Source organism: Microcebus murinus, chromosome 14 (genome assembly GCF_040939455.1).
Source record: "Microcebus murinus isolate Inina chromosome 14, M.murinus_Inina_mat1.0, whole genome shotgun sequence".
Classification (NCBI taxonomy): domain Eukaryota; kingdom Metazoa; phylum Chordata; class Mammalia; order Primates; family Cheirogaleidae; genus Microcebus; species Microcebus murinus.
Genome location: NC_134117.1, coordinates 32,597,806 through 32,621,045, shown reverse-complemented (window position 1 = coordinate 32,621,045; position 23,240 = coordinate 32,597,806). Strand labels below are relative to the sequence as shown.

Genomic DNA, 23,240 nt, shown 5'->3' with positions numbered 1-23,240 from the left:
ACAGTTTTAACAATAATTTTTAAACATAAACGCCAGGGCTTCAAATTTCTAAATATGACCAAGTCTCCCTACCTTCTAGAATTCTCTCAGTTTAGACCACAATTTAACCTAGATATTCATCTACCTATAAATAATGTTATCTTGAGCTCATTTTGAACATCTCACCCTATATTTCATCCCTGCCTGGTCACCTCCTTAAGGTTACAACACCATCACATAAACATCCATCTGCAGAGTGCCTTTGTTTTCTATATTCATCTCAAGGCAGCTCCAGAAAGCAACCGAACTGCTTAGTGTTAACAGTGCAATCAGGTGGCCAGCTCAGGAAACTAACTACCTGACCAGATTCCCTCTTAGTTATTTGTTCTCTTTCCCATAAAGAACTTGCCTCAGAGCTCAGCTCTTCCCTCCTCCCCCATTCTTATCCCCCCTTCTAGTTTCCTTTTTCTTCTTTTTAGTACCCTTCAAACTCCAGCTCTTTAGGAAAAAAGTCTCCATTTTTCTCTCCCTAATCCTACAATCCTTTTAGTCTACATGAATCAGAAAAACAATACTGCAGAACCATCAGGACTGCTCTCCTCAACAAGCAGCAGCATCCCAGCTCATCCCAATAACCAGGATGAGTCAGCTAAAGCTAGGTCCGCTGACATACAGCTGCAACGGCGCAGTTGCAGTGGTAATGAACTCAGACCCACCCTAGCTGTCAGCAATTCTATTTTAAGCATCCCAGAATTACTGGAGTGCCCCTTGCAATATCAGAAATAAACTAGTCTGTGGTTTATGAGGCATCTTTGTCTCGTCAATGGTATAAGGAGTTGGTTTATTACTAATCACCAAAACTAACAGCCACACAATAATTATGGTTTAGACTCTTCAAAACACATTCATATTTGGTATCTCATTTTGATGTAATTTTAACCACACAGCTCCCTAACAAACAGGTCAGCCAATTTCTAGGAGTTTAGATGCTATCTATTATTCTCAAGTGCTGCTCTCCCAATGGTGAGGAAAATGAGATGTTCTTCCTGTATCTTCTGAGGGAACTGGAGAGAAAGGAACCTAATATCTGATCAGAGTCTGTACACCTCAGTAAGAATCTGTACCCTGGGTAGCTTTGGGGCTTCCAGTCATAATTCCACCAGGGAAAAGTTGTAACTCTCTCACACAAACTATTCCTTAGATATATGTAGGCCCCAGAGAACTTCGTCAAAATAGCCAGGTTTCTTCCTAGAGAGAGAACCAAAAGTAACCCTGGGAAATTCTTTCATGCTCTCCCAGGATGCTCCAAGTCCACCATCAGGTTTAGGAAACAATCCAAGCACAAAAAGGAAATCCCTGTCACCTGTACCTAGCTACGGAGCCTACCTGATACAAAGAAACCACAGGCTTTACAGCTCCTTTGGGACCTTCATTAAAACATAACCCTTAGTATACTGTTTTATAAGAGCACCCAGTGGAGAAATAAAGCATGTATAAACTGCACTGTGAAAATGGTTATGTATATCCTTGTACTATGATTAATAAAGCCATTATCAATTAAATGTTATAGTCAGATGACTCAAGTTAATACCTTCTCTCCAAAAGCTTTCCTGACTGCCTCCAGAATACATGACCACTCTCTGCCCTTTGAGCACTTCCCCTCAATGCAACAACTCTCTGTAACACTGCTATCAGAGCACCTGTGGCTCCTTAGTTCACTTACTGGTCACATGTCCATTTCCCTCCATTGGACTCTAGGATCTTCTAAGGCTGAGACTATGTATTTGTGTGGATCCCAATTGCCCAGCACAGTGCCTAACCCTTACTGAGTACTTTGTGTATGTAGGTTTGGTGAGTAAACAAAGGTGCTCCTGAGGGGCAGGCACTGGTGCCACAAGATGATGTCCAGCGGCTACCTTTCTATAGCTCAGATCACTCTCCTCACTCCACTGAGAGCCACCTTCCAGGGGCATGGAAATACAGTATGTTTGGTCCTCAGTGGTTGACCAAGGGCTTGGATTTAATCAGCACAAATTCCTGATACCACCAGGTGACCCACTCAGTGATGGGAATTACCTAATGTTCATCATTATTGCTGATGCTTCCATATCACTTAGAAAACATAAGCATGATAGCTGGTGCCCTTTTGAAAGAAAAAAAGACTCTGGGAGGCTGAGGCGGGCGGATTGCTCAAGGTCAGGAGTTTGAAACCAGCCTGAGCAAGAGTGAGACCCCGTCTCAACTATAAATAGAAAAAAATTAATTGGCCAACTAATATATATATAGAAAAAATTAGCCAGGCATGGTGGCACATGCCTGTAGTCCCAGCTACTCGGGAGGCTGAGGCAGTAGGATCGCTTGAGCCCAGGAGTTTGAGGTTGCTGAGAGCTAGGCTGACGTCACAGCACTCTAGCCCAGTCAACAGAGAGAGACTCTGTCTCAACAAAAAAAAAAAAAAAAAAAAAAAAAAAAAAGAAAGAAAGTTTTAGCTCTTGTGAGTACTTACATTAATGTAGCACTGTGCTAGGCATTTATTTTTCTTTTGGCCACACTGGCTTCAGAATGAGCTAGGTATTTTACACAGCCACACTTAAATGTCACCACACCATATGCTCTAAAAATTATCTCCACTTTAAAGGAAAGGAATCTAAGGATCAGAACAATGAAGTCATCTCAGGACTGAATTCCAGGTTTATCTGACCCAAAGTCTAATATAGCCTTTCCACTACAATCATGTTGTGTGCCTGCAAAGCAACCTATCCTGTTGGCTGGTGGCCACTAATCGTAGCTTCCAGATAGGCTCCTAGACAAGTCAAAATGAATTTTTACTAATGAGTGATTAATTCCTCTCTTCTCTCCAAACTCATTCTGCCCATTTTCAATGCATTAAGAAATGACCAACAGACACTTCTTAGATCTACTAACAAAACTAGCAATTAGAAAAGCTCAAGAAAAATGATATAGCAATGAAACTAGCACTATAGTTAGCTATTTTAACTTCCAGGTTCACAGCCTCAGGCAATCTTGCACTCCAGCCAGACAATTTTGTCCAATGGCTACATAAACGTGTATTTTCAGCTCCATGGTACTAGGACAAGGATGTTATTACTGGCATGCTCATTACTAAAACTCTTAAGGGGAATGCACACATAAAATTTCAGGTTACCTAAGTTTTTCCTGGGAAGAAGCCTATTCTTTGAGTGAGCTTCACAGAATGTTAATGCCACAGGAGTCTGCACAAATATCATCCACAAAGCAGGTATGTAAAATGCTGGATTAAACAATTTTACACAAACTTATATATTGTAAGATTTCTCAGAACCTAATATATCAGTGTCTCCCACATGTTTTTGGCTATGGAACCTATAATTAAAGGAGAAAATGGATATAAAATGCACAAACGAAGTGCTCAAAAAAAGGATACCTACTACTGTTATAAGCAAACCTTTTTTCTATGATCCCCTCAAGAGACTAGTCTTTGGACAAGAGTTCTTCAGAACACACTTTGGAAAACACTGAATATGATCCTTTAAGAGACAGCGCTGGCTATTTTGTCTACCAGGTACCATTTAATATATTGGAAATGCAACATCTTTTAGACCTCCCTGGAAAAGGAATATAGCTCCCAAAGACTCAAGCACTAAAAAACTCTGCAAATTCACAGACTCAGGGTAAAAAATAGGATTTATTATGAACAGGAGGTCCTCTCATTTTAGAAAAGGAATTCCTTCTTTGGAGAAATTCCTATGATCAATGGTGCCCCAAACCACAAATTTAGACCAAGAATTCAAGAAACAATAAATCAAGATGATCAGAAATGCTAAAGATTTCCTGGGTGGGATATGACACACATGCTGATAGAGCCGTGCATTCTAAGACAGACACATAAAACCAGATTTGATTGGGCCAAGATAAAATTATAGTTATGTTTTAGGAAGTAGTAGGTGGATAATGAAATAATTTTAGTAAAAATACCACAAAGAACTGAGGAAATCAATCAAGGTGCCCTATAACTTAGCTGCTACCTATTTTTCCCAATTTAATTTCTCTCTATTCCCTTTCATACATTTGTGCTCCTTCTAACCAACCTAAATGTTCTCCATTTATGTCAATCAATTTCTTATTTCCGTGTTCATGTGTTTGCATTTCCCTGAAATGTCTATTCTCCATACCTCCAGCCCTCTCTTGGACAACTCTGCCTTCTCCTCATCCCTCAAGGCCTACTTCAAAATGACAGTTCATCCAGGAAGTTCCTTTCATCATTCTAGGTACATATGAACTCTCCAAAGTACATTATCTGAATCATACTTTCATTGTTTTATTTTTCTTAATTTGACAAATAGTTGAGAACCTTTTATGTGCCAGGCTCCATAGACACTCTCTATATATTCTTGTTTTATCTATCCATTATACTATTAACTTTTTGAACACAAGATTTTATGTCAATTCATAGTAAATTCATAGTAACCAGTACTGTATCTTGACCACAGTAGGCACTCAAACATCTCTTGAAGGAAGGCACACCATTTTAAAAAGATGGCTCTGTGGGGCTGGAGATAGCTATAATAATAGGTATGATTCCCTGCAGATGGTGTAGTGATCAGGGAAGGATTCATGAAAGAGATGGCATTTAAAAAGGGTCTTGAAATAAGGGTAGGAATTAGAAATTGAGATGGGAACATAAATAATTCAGTTTGATTATACCATGAGAAAGCAGAAAAGGGTATGGTTGGAAAAAATTTGAAGCTGGACTGGGAAGGTCTTAAGTCATGGGCAAAAGGATCTGGGACTACTTTTGTAACTAAAGAGGAGTGACTGAAAGTGCTAAAGATCCCATGGATATACGAATGGGAGTAGGAGAGACCAGAATGATAGACATATTGGACAAAATTAAACCAGCCTTTACTTTCAAATTCTTTATTTCCACCATTCTTTTCATTTTTTGTTTTCAAGTTTTAAGTGGATGACCATGTTACCTGAGCAATAACATAAAGAACAGACACTATATAAGCACACTTCAGTTTGGTAATACAGTGCTTAAATATACAGCAAAATCAATCTCTCATATTTCAGGATATATAGAAGTTGTGATTATGCTATAAACTGTGAGGAGGAGGAAGCAGAAAATTTCTGATACTTCCTTTCAAGGTCTTTGCTATATCCCACATGTGTTCTAGAGCTATAAACATCTCCTTACTCATCTCCTTTTCAAGGTCACTCTTTTTCAGTCCCTATTTCTGCTGGACCTTCTAGGTCTCTTGTTCTATCAGCTTGCTGTTTGAACCTTCAGGTTCAGTCTATTTATATATTCACAAAAAGTAGAGTCACCTTAATGAGAGGGACCACTGTCTACAATGTCTGCCTATCTTACTGGAAGCCTGCAGATGGACACAGCTATCTTCTGATGTGCCTGGGACACCAGGGCTATGGACTCCTCTCACTGGAGGAGGAAAAAAAAAATCATAGATCTAGAAGCTTTGCAATAGCTCCTGCTCTTGCTATTTTGTCTTCCCACTCTTTGGGACTGAGATGTCAATTAATCTTGCCATAAATACAGTTCCTTTTGCCATCTTTCAGGACCAGACCTATACACAGAATAGTTTGAGTAGAATCATTTAAAGGAAGGTAATCACTGACCAAAAATATCTCCCTAATACAACCTGAAATCAACTAATTTGGAATTCATTTGAGTTAAAAAACAAACATGATCCTGGACAAGACAGGTGAAAGGGGGGCTTGCCATCAGGTTCTGCATTAGAAAAACCATCTGATTTACCTGATACACTCAAAGGTAATGGGAGTTTGAGGGAAAGGGATGAGAAAGGACAAAGGTAGAAAACGTGCAAGGCTATTTTGGAACATGATGTATTTCCAAGAAGGGTCAGAGAGAGCTACACAACAGAACGAGGGCATTGGGAATTCTGAAAGGTAATAAAGGCTAGTCGAGCCAAGAGGTAGGAGGAAGGAAGAGCTATAGCTCAAAAAATGTTTGGTCAATGAGCTCCCAAGGTTGACTTTGCCTTGAGCTACTGCCAAAATTCTCATTTACTCCCAAGTTTCAACCCAGCTCTCATCTTTTTTTTCTTGTGGGAGCATCCACAATAAGGTGGAATATATCCAGAACTTGGGTAGGGAAGTATGATCAAATGAGGCTGGGAGTGGTGGATGTGGAGCTAAAGTCAAGCAAGAAAAGGTTTCAAAAATGGAGCTGAAAAAGCTAGAACCCAAAATGGGATCCAGCTCATTAAAATTACAGGTGTTTGGGGACTTTCATGTTTTCCATTCTAAGTTTTATTCAAACTGTTTATGCTGGAAATTCTGAGTATGCCTGGGTCAAAAAAACGTGTGATTGGCAGTCACTGTTCAGAATTCACCAAGCTCCAATAAAACTGCTGCACTTGAGCTCAGAAAATGAAAACTGCAATAAGGCAGAAATTTGCCGAAACACAAACAATGAACGTTAGTTTCCCCATTAACATTTCCAAAACTGATAATTATACTAATTATTTTCAAAAGTCCTTCAAACCAAGGGTAATACATGTGTTTAGAGTGAAAACACTCAACAGTAACAGCATTGCCTCCACACCACCTCCATCTGCAACTCGTGCTGTTCGCTTCCCTCTTAAGAGACTTCCTGTCCAGCTGAGGGCTTGCCTTACAAGACATATTATCCTCCTTCCCTACAGAGCCAATGACGTGACCCTTCCAAGGTATATAAACCCTGTGTGCTCATCTCCTGCTTCCTCACTTCAATTCAATACCTTCTTAACCTACTATGGACATAACTACTTCAGTGTGTACTTCTATCCCTCTGACTTTTTATATATAAAAATACATTTCTCTATAGTATGTGACCAAGGCTCTCTGGAGCTTGGCCATTTCTCTCTCAGACATCTGATCCTGCCAAATTGGGTACAGACTTTCTAACCTCACACTACTCCAAAGAGAGTTAGAGAAGTTATTTCAGCTTTCTTATTTACTCAGATGAAACACTGTACACTCCCACTGTAGTTAGTCCCCATGCTTCCCACATCATACAGTCTCTCTACAGTGTTTAAATAAAGATCAAAGTTAACAAAGGCTCCCTACTCTTTCCTCTCCTACTGCTTCCTCCTGTTTTCTCCACTTGCATAACTACCCTATCCAACATTGTCACTGGCAATGGACCCAAAATTTGAAAATTATAGGGTCATTCTCACATTGGCTAAATCTTGCTTATTTTTCTACATCATTTAATTATTCTGCTATGACTCAATATACTCATTCTTTAGTATTAACAGTTCCCTCTTCTGCTTTAAATGCTGCAGTTGCCCCCTTATGGGTGGCCAAGTCTCAATATCACTCTTTCACAACCAACTGTAAACCCTGTTCAAGAGGTCATCATCTTTCTCAACAGATGTGACCAGGCAGCTGAGCTCTAACCTTGCTCTACAGCACTATGTAGGACTGATAACATCAGCCAGTTACATTTGTACAAGTACCTGACTCTACCAAATGCTTTCACATTCAATTTCTTCTTAGTCGAGCCTCTCAACAACCCAACCCAGAGAAGAATGATTACTCTTCCATTTCCCAGGTGAGGAAACCACTGTTCAGAAAGGATTGGGTGACTTAGTCAAAGCTAAGCAGATATTTAAATGCTAGAGTCAAGACTTAAACTACATCCAACCCCAATTCTTTCCCATGCACATTTCTGAGAATAAACCTGGTTGCTAAGAAAGCCCCACACTTCTGGTGCAAGTCTTACAGGGGCTGCTGCAGGCCCTATAGTATATGGCTTCGGTTTCTTGCCCACTCCACATCACTATTTTTACTCTATTTCCCACTCTATGTCTAAGTCATGACACACAAACTCACCCCATCCCCACTCTTGCCAACTTTTCCCAGAACCCTACTTCAGCTACATTAACCAACTTCTTTCCTTCTGCTTGGAATATGGCCTTACCGCCTTCTCCACTGATACCTACCCTGCTCAGAGAAAGGAAGCGGTATTATTCCTCCCTTACCCAGGGACTCACTCACACCCTGGATCAGAAGCCACAAACTCTGCATCAGGGTTTCAGCTCCACATTCTCTGTCTTTCCCTTCTCCTGCCCTGTTAAAACTATCCATTTTAGAGTGTAAGCTCTGGCCCAGAAGGCTCTATTTAGCTAGCTATGGGTACCACCCAGAACAATGCCTTGCATTCAAAGGCACATGAGCATCAACAATTATGATCTTTTTTTAAAATAAATTACTCTTGTCCTTGATCTGAAATAATAATAGAAACCAGCTGCCAAAACCACCAAGAGCATTATTTACCTCCATTCAGAGTTTCCGAATAGGAATTAGCTTAAAAGAGAGCTGTGAAGAAGACAAGAGCACATTTGTTTATATATGGTCCAAAGGTATAAAATGAAATACTAAATCATTTGTTATATTAGCTTCCCCTCACCAGCAACAGTCCAAGTCGACTGCATAGCTACGTCTAGCCAGGCAAGAGGATCCCAGTTGCTAGTATTTCCATTATGAGAAGGAAGAGATCAGCTATTCCAATTGCACATGTGCTCTGGAAAAGCAACAACTGGCTGCATATTACTTACCGGTTTATCCTTGATGGTGGGGCTTGACACACACAGGTACAGTTTCCCATCTTCTTCGAGGCAGGCATCTATCAAAGCTTGTACTGAGCTCTCTTCCTGGAACAGCAGAAAGGCATAACCTTCGGAAGAACAAAAACAAAAGGGTGGGGGAGGAATTAGTAAATTTAAAGTACTAATTTAAAATTATGTTTCATTTTGTTAGATCCTTTTTTTCTTTTTTCTGAGACAGAGTCTCACTCTGTTGCCCGGACTAGAGTGCCGTGGTGTCAGCCTAGCTCACAGCAACCTCAGATTCCTGGACTTAAGCAATCCTTCTGCCTCAGCCTCCCAAGTAGCTGGGACTGCAGGCATGCACAACCATGCCCAGCTAATTTTTTTATGTATTTTTAGTTGACTAATTAATTTCTATTTTTTAGTAGAGACAGGGTCTCGCTCTTGCTCAGGCTGGTCATTTTGGCAGATTCTTACTGAAATCTTAGAAGTTCAAGTGGGACAGAGGAACTTGAGACCCTCATGTGCCAGGCACTATGTTAGGTACTCACAGACATTTCCTTGTTTAATTTTCATAATTACTCAGGGGAGCAAGTTCAGAATACCTCTATGGAACTTCCACTAAATAGGTCTAGTTATCCCTGGCCGGGCACGGTGGCTCACGCCTGTAATCCTAGCACTCTGGGAGGCTGAGGCGGGAGGATCGTTCAAGGTCAGGAGTTCGAAACCAGCCTGAGCAAGAGCAAGACCCTGTCTCTACTAAAAATAGAAAGAAATTAATTGGCCAACTAAAAATATATAGAAAAAATTAGCCAGGCATGTTGGCACATGCCTGCAGTTCCAGCTACTTGGGAGGCTGAGGCAGGAGGATCGCTTGAGCCCAGGAGGTTGAGGTTGCTATGAGCTAGGCTGACGCCACAGCACTCTAGCCCAGTCAACAGAGAGAGACTCTGTCTCAAAAAAAAAAAAAAAAAAATAGGTCTAGTTATCCCTAAGGAGGGCAGGTAGACTCACCATTGGCCTTAGCCACAGCTAACCAGTAGGCAGGAAAGAAGCATCACCTGCCCTCCAATTTTCACTAAGCTCTAGGCTTGCCACATGCTACAACAGGGGTGAGCCCTGAAAATATAATGCTAAGTAAAAGAAGCCATACAAAATAATTCTGTCTGGAACAGGCAAATCTATCAAGACACAAAAAATAGATTAGTGGTTGCCTAGGACTGGGGGGCTAGAGGGTATAGGTACATGGTTTCTTTGGGGAATGACAAAAAATTTTCTAAAATTGAGCACGGTGATGGTTGTACAACTCCATAAACATACTGAAAACTATTGATCTATACATTTTAAATTGGGCAATTGGAAGGTATGTGAATTGTATCTCCACAAAGCTGTTTTTTAAAAAGTCCAACAATAGACTAGTATGTTTTTACATGTTGCTTCCGATGATGGTGCTCTGTTTCTCTTTTAGGCAGAGAGCATACAATCTAGAAACATGGACACTAACTGCAGGGTTTCCATGGACACAGACAGTTTTGTTCAGTTTAATTCAGTAAGATTTATTGAGCAACTGTTATAAGTAGGACATAATCTATAGATTATAAGAACACTAAAATGAGCAAGACTAGGTTCCTGCTGTCAAGAAATTTACGAAGTAGATGAAACAAATATTTAGACAATTAACTACTCACTACAAAGCTGAGGGAGATAAGTGGGGACAAAAAGTGCCACAGAAGTCCTGAGGAACAAGGACCCTGACTTGTGAGAATCAGCAATGACTTTAAAGAGGATGACAGATGTTCAAGGGCCAACTCTGACACTTGCTGCCACATTGGCATTAATGAATGACAGTTGATCAAAGGACCATCATGAATTAATCTAAGCTTGAGTATTCAACTATTCAACCTCTCTACACCCTGCTAGCTTCACTAAATCTCTCAGCTCTCACACCTTGACTCCCCATCCTCTACTGACCCCAAACGAAACCATCACCAATACTGTTCTTTGGTATACTGCATGCCAGAAAGATGTAAATGGTGGGCCAGGCGTGGTGGCTTATGCCTGTAATCCTAGCACTCTGGGAAGCTGAGGCGGGAGGATTGCTCAAGGTCAGGAGTTCGAACCAGCTCTGAGCAAGAGTGAGACCCCGTCTCTACTATAAATAGAAAGAAATTAATTGGCCAACTAAAAATATATAGAAAAAAGTAGCCGGGCATGGTGGCACATGCCTGTAGTCCCAGCTACTCGGGGGGCTGAGCCAGCAGGATTGCTTGAGCCCAGGAGTTTGAGGTTGCCGTGAGCTAGGCTGATGGCACGGCACTCACTCTAGCCTGGGCAACAAAGTGAGACTCTGTCTCAAAAAAAAAAAAAAAAAAAAAAAAAAGATGTAAATGGTGGAGAAGGATAAGAACTCCCATATACAGAAGATTTTCACACATCAAAGATGTTTAATTCATAATCAACTGGCTAAAAAGCAAAACTCTCTGGAGTCTGGGCAGCACATAATGTCAGTGGCGATGGATAATGCCTATTCTTTTTTTAGCCTTTTCTCCAACTCCTCATCCATTATACAGAGCATCCAAGGAAACACAGGAGGAAAAAGACCAGCCACTCCCCAGCATATCAGAGAGTGGCCAATGCAACAGGCAGAACCCAACACACAGGAGAAGGCTCCAAGCTCAATGGATGGGCATGTAGGTTCAAGAGAGGCTGTCTAGGTGTTAGGACTCAGAGCTATTTTCTGGGCATTAGCCCCAGGCTAGATGGGTCAGAGATTCAGCTGGTGGCCAGGCAGGAAAAATAAAACCTAACAGGATTCAGTAGAAAAGATAATGCATCATTTCTTTATATCCTGTCTTTTGTTACAAACAATTTCAAACTATCACTAAGTCCCAGGGAATCTATTAAAAATTCAGTGTTTTCTTTTAATGGTAGAACATTAATTCTATTTGTCAAAGAGAATATTAAAGATGGGTGGGTTAAAAAATGTAAATATCATAAAGAAGAGGCCTCAGTAGATTCTCTCAAACCTCTTGCCTTACCAGATTAAATACTAGTACAAATCTTCCACAAAGGTCATAAGAAGCATATTGGACATCTTGCCCTTAGAGAGAACTCCATTCTGTGTATATGTACAGGCATATCAAAAAGGCCTGGTGATGGGCATACTCAGTGAGCTGGGGCTTTCTCCAGCCCCTTGCCTCTGCAAGGCCTCCAGGGTGACTGCACCTTTCCTCCACATCACTGCCCACCCTCTAGAATCTTCACATCAAATCTGGTTTTGAGTTGACCTTGGACATCAGAGGAAAGAGCCAATGTCTCCCCATACCAACTGAGTGGTTACCACAAAAGCATGCAGATTTTCACTTAGGCCTATCTCACAGCCATAAATGTCTACATTGGCAGTGGAAAAAGTAAACACAACTGAGTCACAAAAGCCTGCTACAACTGTTATTACCAAAAGAAAAGTCTACAAACAACTTCCCCTCCCTTCCCATGGAATGTCCCGTAATAGTTTTCCAATTTCTTCAGGATGGCTCTTTTTTTTTTTTTTTTTTTTTTTTTGAGACAGAGTCTCGCTTTGTTGTCCAGGCTAGAGTGAGTGCCGTGGCATCAGCCTAGCTCACAGCAACCTCAAACTCCTGGGCTCGAGTGATCCTTCTGCCTCAGCCTCCCAAGTAGCTGGGACTACAGGCATACGCCACCATGCCCGGCTAATTTTTTATATATATATATCAGTTGGCCAATTGATTTCTTTCTATTTATAGTAGAGACGGGGTCTCGCTCTTGCTCAGGCTGGTTTTGAACTCCTGACCTTGAGCAATCCGCCCGCCTCGGCCTCCCAAGAGCTAGGATTACAGGCGTGAGCCACAGCGCCCGGCCAGGATGGCTCTTTTACAACAAATAATCCTGTGTCAAAACAATCATCTTTACTCAGAGGTCAGCAAGCTGCCACTCTCTGTAATGACAATAGCACTACAGAGAAGAGGTGTGATTGAACCTTCCTCTGGGCTGTAGTCCAACAACTGCCTTCAACTCTACCTCCCACCTTAGGCATTCCAACCAAAACAGAATTCACCAGAAACACCCAAAATCACCCATGAAAATAACTTTATGATATCTTTACCTACTAAAACACCTTCTGATACCTCAAGGTCAAGTAAACCCAGATGACATCAGAAATTAGAGGATTTTAAAACATCAGCAAGGAAGAATCCTTCAGACACATTTCCATTTTGATTTTGAGAAACTGAAGGTCAAGGTAACAAAGCAGAAAAAAATCCCTTCAAGAATAAGGTCACAGCTGGGCATGGCGACTAATGCCCATAATCCTAGCACTCTGGGAGACCAAGATGGGAGGATTGCTTGAGGCTATTTCTAGACCATCCAGGGTAAGAGCCAGACCTCATCTCTACAAAAAAAAAAAAAAAATAGAAAAATTAGCCAGGCATGATAGTGTACACCTACAGTCCTAGCTATTTGGGAGGCTGAGGCAGGAAGATTGCTTGAGCCCAGGAGTTTAAGGTTGCAGTGAGCAATGATGATGCCACTGCACTGTAGCCTGGGTGACAGAGTAAGATGCTGTCTCAAAAAAAAAAAAAAAAAAAGAGCTTCTCTAATGGTCACTTTGATGTTTGATGGCAGGTTCTTCCATTAGTTTCAAAAGTGTGTGTGTATAAATAAAAAATTATCAGCTTCCTCCGTTCTCCCTTGCCCTCTGACCCCAGTAACATAACAGGATTATAAGCCTCTACCAGTCTCAGAAATGGTGAGGAATGTGTGGGGGCTTCAGTGATGTAGTGAGCCATGGGAGGCCCTCAACTCCAAGACAGACTGCGGGAGGAGAAGAGGGCTCTCTCTGGTCACTGTTACCACTGTGACCCTGGGTTACAGGCAGAATGGATGGCAAGAAATTCCTCACTTTCTCACTACTGCCAAGCAAGTTAGGGGAAGGAGGGTAGAAAAACGAGGGATATGTGGATAAGCCTAGACTGATTAGTGCAATTTTCTGGGGGGGGGGGAACAAAGGTGGGGGAGAAGCTTAATTAGAATAATTCCATTTTATTATGCCAGGTTTGTGAAGGGTAAATTTAATTAAAAGATTTTTTCTTTTAATCACCTGAGAACACATTAAGTATAACAATCTTCAAAATGTTCTTAGCTACTGTTCAAAAACAAAGCTTCCTGATGTCTTTTTTTTTGTTTTACACATGTCCCACTGTGTCACCAGGCTAGAGTACTCTAGCATCAGCACAACCTCAAACTCCTGGGCTCAAGCAATCCTCCTGCCTCAGTCCCAGGTAGCTGGGACTACAGGTACATGCCACCATGCCCAGCTAGTTTTTCTATTTTTAGTAGAGACTGGGTCTCATTCTTGCTGAGGCTGATCTTGAACTCCTGAGCTCAAGCGATCCCCCCTGCCTCCACCGCCTCAGCCTCCCAGAATTCTAGGATTACAGGTGTGAGCCCAGACACAATCTCTTAAATACACAATTTTTCATGTTATAATTTTTTATGGAAAAGAGATTTTTGGTTTTGGTGTGTGTGTGTGTGTGTGTGTGTGTGTGTGTGTGTGTGTGTGTGGAAAGAGGACATTATAATTTTTTATACTTGATTCCTAGTACAAATAACAATCACCACCAACTCTACTACCACAACTACCAAGTACTAAATGCTCACAATGTTCTAGGTACTTTGTAAATGAACATTTTCCATATGTTAGCTAATTTTATCCTCACAGTAACTATGAAGTAAATATATTTGTATTAGTGTCATTTTATAGATAAGGAAGTTGAAGCTCCAAGAGGTTAAGAGAATTCTCAGATTAAAACCTAGGGATTTTCAACCCAGCATCTTGGCACACACTTGTAGTACCAGCTACTTGGGAGGCAAAGATAGGAGGATTCCTTGAGCCCAAAAGGCTGCAGTGAGCTATGGTTGTGACACTTACTCCACCCTTGACACAGTAAGACTCTGTCTCTTAATACAAACAAACAAAAACAAAAACAAAAACAACCTAGGGATTAAATCTGGGATTAAAACCTAGGTCAGCTTCCAAAGCCCTCACATCCATTAATTTATACTGTCTCACCTAAAAATGGCAATATAAAATTTTCAATATCACTAATAAATAAGGACTTCCCTTTAAAATATCCTTGTGATAGTGACCATCTGACAGTGTTTTAATAGCAGTGAGTTGTCCTATAATTTAAGACCAATGTAGATATAATTGCTCCAAAGTCCACAAAATCTATATTAAGGGATACTCTATAAAATTGGCACGGAGTCGTCAAATGATGTAAAGGACAAAAAGCCTAGAGAACTGTCTAAGGTAAAGGAGATTAAAGAGATACAACAATTGAATGCAATCCTAGACTTTGACTGGATGTTGGGTTTTAAAGAAACCAAACTGGCCCTGGTATGGTGGCTCATGCCTGTAATCCACATACTTGGCAGGCTGAGGCAGGAGGATCGCTTGAGGCCAGGAGTTTGAGACCAGCCTGAATAACACAGCAAGGCCCTGACTCTATACTTCTACTCCTGCCACCCGCCCCCCACACCCACACACACTACCTGGGCATGGTGATGCACGCCTGTAATCCCAGCTACTGGGAAGGCTGAGGCAGGAGGATAGTTTGAGCTCAGGTACTTAAGGTTGCAGTGAGGTACGACAAAGCGAGCGACTACACTCTATCCCGAGGGACAGCCTTGACTCAAAATAAACAAAACCCCAAACTGCTCTAAAGTACATTACTGGAACAATCTGGATATTTGTTCTCAGGAGACATATGCTGATGTATTTAGAAGTGAGGGTCTTCATGTCTATAACTTACTCTTAAATGGGTCATTGAAAAAACATTTATACAGAGAGAGAGAAAGCAAATGTGGCAAAATGCTAAAAACTGGTGAATCTAGAAGGCTTTTTAGGTGTTCATTGTACTACACTTACAACTTTTTTGTAGGTTTGAAATTTTTCAAAATAAAGATTTGTGGAAAAAATTTAAAACTACAAGGTTTTCTAGAGAGGAGTATAATATACTCTCCCATTCTATAAATAAGTATGTGTTTTTTTTAAAAGACCCAACAGTTCTTAAAATCAACTAATGCTATTAGTGATTTTTATGTTTCAAGTACCAACTACAAATGGGAAAGCAATTCCAGCTAGTGGAGCTGTGCCCTGAATCACAGCTGCATTCATAAAATGGTAGCAGACCAAGGAATGGCTAGTCTCTAATTAAATGACACCAACCCCAGAAGGAAGGATCCACAGCCTGGACAGACAGAGAGCTCTCTCCTCTCACAAAATCCAAGCTGATTACCAATGACCTTCCTAGAGAGATCTAAAGGGCATTTTTCCAGCCGGAGCTGCCTGACTTCAGCCCTTTTTTTTTTTTTTTTTGGCAGAGGCATTCTGTTCTAAAACATTTTCTCTGACCTTGGCTTTCAGGTCAGAGGACTTACCTGGTTTGCCTCAGGAGACTTGGTTTTGGATTCAGCTCAATAGTACCAAAAATATTTAGGTTGTGCAAGGCATGATGCCAGGCACAGACGCTACAAAGATGAATAAGCTAAGGAAGAACCCTGCCCTGGTAAAAGTCAGCCTGTAAATAAATAACTAATAAACAACATGAAAAGTGCTATATGTCCTACAGAACACTGGTGAAAAACAGATTGTGCAGATTTATTCAAACATCAGGGAAAGCCATAGAGCAAAGGCCATATCTGAGCTGGAGGATGATTACTTTTCCAGAAAGTAAGGGCATTCCAAGTTCAGGAAAGTACACAGGACAAGGCATGGAAAGGCCAAAGGGTCAGCTCACTTGGAGAACAATGAGTAGAGTTTATTAAAGTATAAGATTGGGAGTAGTGGGTCGGAGAGATGATGCAGCTCATGAATCCCCTGCCTGCTACATGAAGAGCAATATAGGTCTCTGAACTTATTCATTTTCCCCTTGGATAAGAACATCTGATCTCCAATATTTACTTATCACTTATTACATGCCGGAGGCACTGCAGGGGAATACTGACTAAGCAAATCCTTGTTCTCAAGGAATTGATATGCTAGTACAAAAAGGTCATAAAGAATAAGTACATAGAGAGCTCTATTCAAGGAACAATGCATTAGGGATCCTAAGAAGTATTTTTAAAATATTTTTTGTGTTTTTTTTCTTTCTTTCTTTCTTTTTTTTTTTTTTTAAGAGACGGGGTCTTGCTCTGTCGCCCAGGGTGGAGTACAGTGGTGCCATCATTGCTCACTGTAGCCTTGAACTCCTGGGTTCAAGCAATCCTCCTGCCTTAGCCTCTCAAATAGCTGGAACTACAAATGAAAGCCACCAACCCTGGCTAATTTTTTTTTTATATTATTCTTTATTTTCTGCAGAGATGGGGTCTCACTACATTGCCCAAGCTGGTCTTGAACTCCTGGGCTCAAGTGATTCTCCCGTGTTGGTCTCCCAAAGGTGCTGGGATTATAGGCATGTACCAGAATGTATTTTAAAAATTCAGATTTCATAGAAAGAAGATCATTTTCAGTAAAGAAGACATAAATAAAGAAATCAGGAAAGACTTTCTGTAGGTGATGGCACAGGGGCCACACCTTAGTGGTATGACATTGGTGAAAACATGGAGAAGACATTCCAAGGAAAGCAACTAGCCTAAGTTAAAATGTAGAGGTAGCTCTGCAGATAGATACGCCCAAGTTCATGGATTCCTAAACGTTCTCCTTGGATTCAGAATTAAACTTATTTCTTTGACTACATTTATTACATGGGGCAGTGACTTAAACATTTTGGTTCTAGCCTGTTTTGTGTTTTCTATTATATGAGTAACTGTTTCTTTGTGGATTTGTTGCTTGGGAGGCAGAGGTGAGGGTAACTGGGAATAGACAATAAAATAAGTTGGCCAACTAGAACCACCTCAGAGTTGAAAGTGGGCAGTCTACTTCCTGTGTTCTTAGTAAAGTCCTGCAGTCCAGGGCAATGACCTGGGGCATTTGGGCTTAAAATCTGCTCCGTTTACATAATCACACATTCCCTACATAAAGAGCTCCTTGTGAAGTCTGCCAACCTGTCAGTTCTAGTCACAGTCAGTTCTAACAAGCACCTGACCAAGGAAACTGAGACCAGACTGTGTGGGAGGGAACTGGTCAAACTAGTCAGGCAATTTTATTATTACCGAGCATTACATTGGCATCAGGGGGGAAGGGCATGAACATTATTTAACACCTAATAAGCCTAAGTATTGTGTTGATGTTTATGTGCACTATTTTTTTTTTTACATTAGGTTTCCACTTCTGTGTGATGTGCACTATTTCTTAACAACCCAATGAGTAGTATTAATTCTGATAAGTAAACTGAGGCTTAAAGATTAAATTACTTGCTCAATATCATATATCTAGTAACTGCTGGCTCCCAGATCTGTATCTACAAACCTAGCTCTTGCCCTACTGCTTATAGCTCTCCATCAAAGAACTGGTAAACTCTATGTTTTAACCCCGTAAACGCTTTCCTACAGATAAATGAAGCTTTAGTTGGGCCCTGTTCATATACTGCCTGAGCTTTGACAGTCTAATTTATTGTCCTTTCTGGACTTTTAACACTCCTGTTGATCAGTTCTTAATGCTGTTGCCTATGTGTTTTCTCTCTGCCACTGTTTCTCCTTCTCTAAGGTGATCAATTCTATTTTGAAAGACAACTGAGGTTTTTGCTCTCAGCTTTCAAAAATTTTCACCAGATCCTTCCAGCTGGCTTCCCATTACTCTTTCAATTAACATATCCATTCTTGGTCTTACCTGCTCTTAGCTTTAGCCCTATCCAATTTCTGTCAGCAAGGCCCAACCCAAGCTATACCCTCTCCTCTCTGCTTCAACCTGCCAAATTTGCACCTTCCATTTCAGTTCCTGAAATCTATTTTCTTCCAAAGAAAATCCTTATCAGGAGTAGTTATAACTTCTCTGAACTAAACAAGCATTTCCCCCTTCCCTCTGCCTGGGCACAGCACAATATGTACTAGTGTGACCCTGAACAAGATGTTTCTGTTATTTATGTGGCTGCTCAAGCTTTGTCCTGTGGCCTGTATATTCCCAATGACTTCTCTTTCTCCTTTCTGTACAGGCCCTCAAACTATTAATATAAATGCCTTGAAAGGAAATACTTACTTTACAGTTTATTTTTAATACAATGCTAAAGAGACAGGTGCTTCTAAAAGTGTAAACTGAGTGTGCTAAGCTTTATTTATTTATGAGACAGGGTTTCACTAGGCCTGGGCTAGAGTACAGTGGTGTCATGATAGCTTATTGCAACCTCAAGCTCCTGGGTTTAAGTGATCCTCCTGCTTTAGCCCTCCAAGTAGCCAGGACTACAGGTTGGCTAATTTTTCTTTTTCTTTTTTTTAAGAGATGGGGTCTTGCTATGTTGCTCAGGCTACTCTTGAATTCCTGGCCTCAAGCAATCCTCTCACCTTGGCCTCCCAAAGTGCTGGGATTACAGGCATGAACCACTGCACTCGGCCATACTAAGCTTTTAAAAGCAAAAATAGATGCAGCTCCATCTGTTAAAACAGAACAAAACAAAACAAGAAACCTATCCTTGCTACTATGTTTCCATGTTTTTATAAGAAAATCCTTCCTGGGAATGAAAACTACAATCAAGTAAAATATTAAAATACAGGATTCATATCCTGTATTCATAAACCAGGATCCGTGTTAAGAAAAAAGGCAGAATATTACTAAAAAGATTACAAACTGTAAAAGGTTAAACACAGGCTAAAATCCCTCAGCTTCCCAAGTCATCAGTTTATATAACTCAGAAGGTAGAAAAACTTGGGAGTCTGGGCCTAAAACAACACTGATTTATTTCCATTCATGTTATGCTACAAGGGAAAAATGTGAAGTTTGAAAACTTTCCTTTTCAAAGCCAGATTTAGACAAGCAGAAGGAAAAAGAAATAGATGCTACACTCCAGCCTACTGTAGCTACACAATGACCTGTTTTGCCCATTTAAAGTAGAATCCTCTTCCTTGTTCCTTAGCTGGCTGGCTAAAAGTCAATCTGAATCACATGTGGCTTGGCTTATGCCAGGTTCACAAACCATGTTGGTATTGTATAAACTTCCACAACAGCATGACCTTGGTCAAAGGAACAGCAGGCAAGCCAGCCTGGCCAGTAGAGGAAATACATGATCATCAGCAGAAAAAGGTACTCAGGAGTACACACTTTTCTGAAAGTGGGTGGGAATTATCAGCGCACAAGGCTTGGGTCATGCTTGCATTAAGCTGCATGCCTATTACTATTTCTATTCACCTGGACCCTATGGCCCTGGACTGCCAAAGCTAACACTAGCTGCCCAAGTAAGCTGAGAATAATAGCCACCTCCATTCCACTGTCAGCATCACCAACTTCTGAAAACAAATCACAGCCACATGGCCAATCTTCTGTCAAACATCTACAGCCAGATGCTGTCTTGACTTTGCCCAAGAGGCCTCTGACAACAGTGGTAGCACAGCTGTGTTCACTGCCCAGAAGATGCCAGCTCTTTCCCTGAGCCCACATCATCTGTCCCACCACAAGAGGTGAGACTATTACAGTAGCAGGAGCAGCTGCTTAATGGAGCTCAAGGGTAGAAGGCTCAGTGTGAGTAGAAATCTTGTGGTACCTCGAATAACAGCAACTTTGGACATGGGACATTCTCCCAGGAGGCAATACGGGAGGTTATGCTAGTTACCATCAAGCTTGTCATGTCCCACTTATCTTCCTAGCTGCCACATTCACAATCTTATGTTCAAGGAAGGAGAACTAAGCTGTTCTTCTATTAAGTAGTCAAGGATTCTAGGGACCTATCATTAGGATGACCTGTGTCACAGCTAGGTATTAAAAGATGAACTGGGCCAATCAGATTCCCTCTCTCTGGAATTCAACTAGAAATATGAAAACAATTTGAGCTGAGTCACAATGATAGAGGAACATTACAATGGAGAATTAGTAACTTCCACTGTTCAAATCCCTGCAGCCTGCCACACCTAGTATAACTCCAGTGACAACTGGTTTTATCACAGCTCCAATTCTTGAGCTCCCTTTGTCACTCATAACCACACCTCTGATTGAGGTAGTACAAGTGAACCTCTGATCCTTGTAGTCAAATAACTCAACTATGAAGCAGTTTGCCCATGTCGAGAAATGGTATAGCATCAGCCAAGGGGCAAAATTCCATGGTTAAGTCATGGCTAAAGGGCAGCTCAGACCTACAGCCTAGGCCTAAATCACCTCTTTGAAAATACTCCAGCTATGTGAATGTGACAAACAGAATAAAAGGACTCAGGAAAAAGTCAAGGGCCATTTTCATTTTCAAATAGCTGTAAAAATGTACCCTGGGTCATATAGCTTAAGTTGCTAATTTTTATATAAAATCCAGCCTTATAAATAACACCATAATTTATCAGATTACATATATCAAACCTGTCTTCCTTTCCCACAAATGATACACACTAATTAAACAAATAAGGCCGGGCATGGTGGCTCACGCCTGTAATCCTAGTACTCTGGGAGGCTGAGGTGGGAGGATTGCTCAAGGTCAGGAGTTTGAAACCAGCCTCAGCAAGAGCGAGACTCCGTCTTACTAAAATAGAAAGAAATTAATTGGCCAACTAAAAATATATAGAAAAAATTAGCTGGGCATGGTGGCGCATGCCTGTAGTCCCAGCTACTCGGGAGGCTGAGGCAGCAGGATCGCTTGAGCCCAGGAATTTGAGGTTGCTGTGAGCAAGGCTGACGCCACAGCACTCTAACCCAGGCAACAAAGTGAGACTCTGTCTCAAAATAAAATAAAACAAACAAATAAAAAAGACTTTATTATTCACCAGGTAAAACAGTATAAACTATTGGTCTGCCAGGTTCACGTCTGTCTAATAAAAGCTGTGTGCCCTTATGAAAAGCACATAATTCACCTCTTTGAGTCTCGGTTCAAAATACGGATTACAGTAGAATGAATGAGATGATCTTTAAAGAACTTTCCAGCCCTAAAATTTGGTGAGTTCTACTCTGAGCAAGTAATGTAGACAAGCAGAAGGAAATTCAGCAAAGATACAATTCATTCATTTAACAAATAAATACCTGAAGGCCACTGAGCCAGGTATGCAAGGTATTTGGTATAGAGTAGTGAATGAAACATAAAAAACACCTAACTCTCATATTCCAGTCTGAAAAACAGACAGAAAAACACATTTAACTTTTTCAGGTTGTGATAAGCATTTTTTTTTTTTTTTTGAGACAAAGTCTTGCTTTGTTGCCCAGGCTAGAGTGAGTGCCATGGCGTCAGCCTAGCTCACAGCAACCTCAAACTCCTGGGCTCAAGAAATCCTTCTGCCTCAGCCTCCTGAGTGGCTGGGACTATAGGCATGCACCACCATGCCCAGCTAATTTTTCTATATATATTAGTTGGCCAATTAATTTATTTCGATTTATAGTAGAGACGGGGTCTCACTCTTGCTTAGGCTGGTTTTGAACTCCTGACCTCGAGCAATCTGCCCACCTCGGCCTCCCAGAGTGCTAGGATTACAGGCGTGAGCCACCAGGCCCGGCCCTGTGATAAGCATTTTAAAGAAAATAAAATGAGGCTTATAAGGAAATATAATAAGAATAAGAAGAATAGAGAAAAAGAGAGTAGAGGGGCTGCTATTTTAGATAAGGAAGGAAAGATTTTTCTGTTAAGGTGACATTTGAGCAGAGGTCTAAGGGAAATAAGGAAGGGCTGCATTCAGATAAAATAAAGTACACTAAGGCCCTCGAGAGGCCTTCCTTAGTTGTTCAAAGAATAGCAAAGTAGCGTTTGGCCAGAGTGAGTAAGGGAGAGAATGATAAGGGATGATGTTAGAAAACACCCAAGATTCAACAGATGAGACCTGAGAGAAAAAGATTTAAATACTTCATATACAAGATTCATAACAATGTGGTCCCTCACTTCTGCAAGGGTTCATTACATGCCAACCACAGAAGCAAAAAGGTAAGTTCATAACTGCAATGTACCATTTGTCTGATTTGGAATTAAGCAAAAAATTTGATGCAGATGTCAAAATTAGCATAAACTTCACAAGAAAATTGCTTTGGGAAGCCATGTGATATCATATCTGGAGTCATTAAGATTCTCATTTCTTTTAACTCTGGTTAAGTAAGCTTCTCCAAATTTATCCTAAAGAAAATAATCTGAACGAAAAGGGCATATATAAAAATATATTAACAAGCACTATTTCTAATAGCCCAAACAAGCAAGGAAATTATGGTACAACAATAGGTTAGGTAGCCTCTTTGAAAATATGAAAATTATGTAGAAACTTGAAGGAAGAGGTGCAGGGAAAGTGAATACAAAATTATATTCTGTTAATCATTATAACCCCATTAAAAAAAAAGATATATATGAAACACTGGAAGGGAACAGACAAATGATGACAGTTGGTTCTGCTGGGTAGGCAGGGTTATTCTTATTGCTTATAAAATAACACTTGTTCAATGAAAACTAGATTGCTTTGTTCTGGATCTACTACTTCATTATAAATATTAAGCCTTAGAATTAGAATAACAATGGAAATTACTGGTATCAGGTATTTGACAAGAGGGCCACACTAATCTATGTCCCTAGTCTATGCCCCCTTTTTAGAATCTCTACTGCACTCTTTATTTTTCCTTCGGGGAATTTATCACAG

The 23,240-nt window shown here is 40.7% G+C and overlaps 1 protein-coding gene across 6 annotated transcripts in view; it reads right to left on the bottom strand.

Moving 5' to 3' along the window:
- The window catches only part of CPEB3 (cytoplasmic polyadenylation element binding protein 3), a 199,148-nt gene that overhangs the window by 44,051 nt on the left and 131,857 nt on the right, over positions 1-23,240 (bottom strand). For all 6 annotated transcript variants that reach the window (XM_012765822.2, XM_012765869.2, XM_012765878.2 and 3 more), the window contains one exon: positions 8,562-8,680. In XM_012765822.2, coding sequence (XP_012621276.1) covers positions 8,562-8,680 — 119 coding nt within the window. The remainder of the gene's footprint in view (positions 1-8,561; positions 8,681-23,240) is intronic.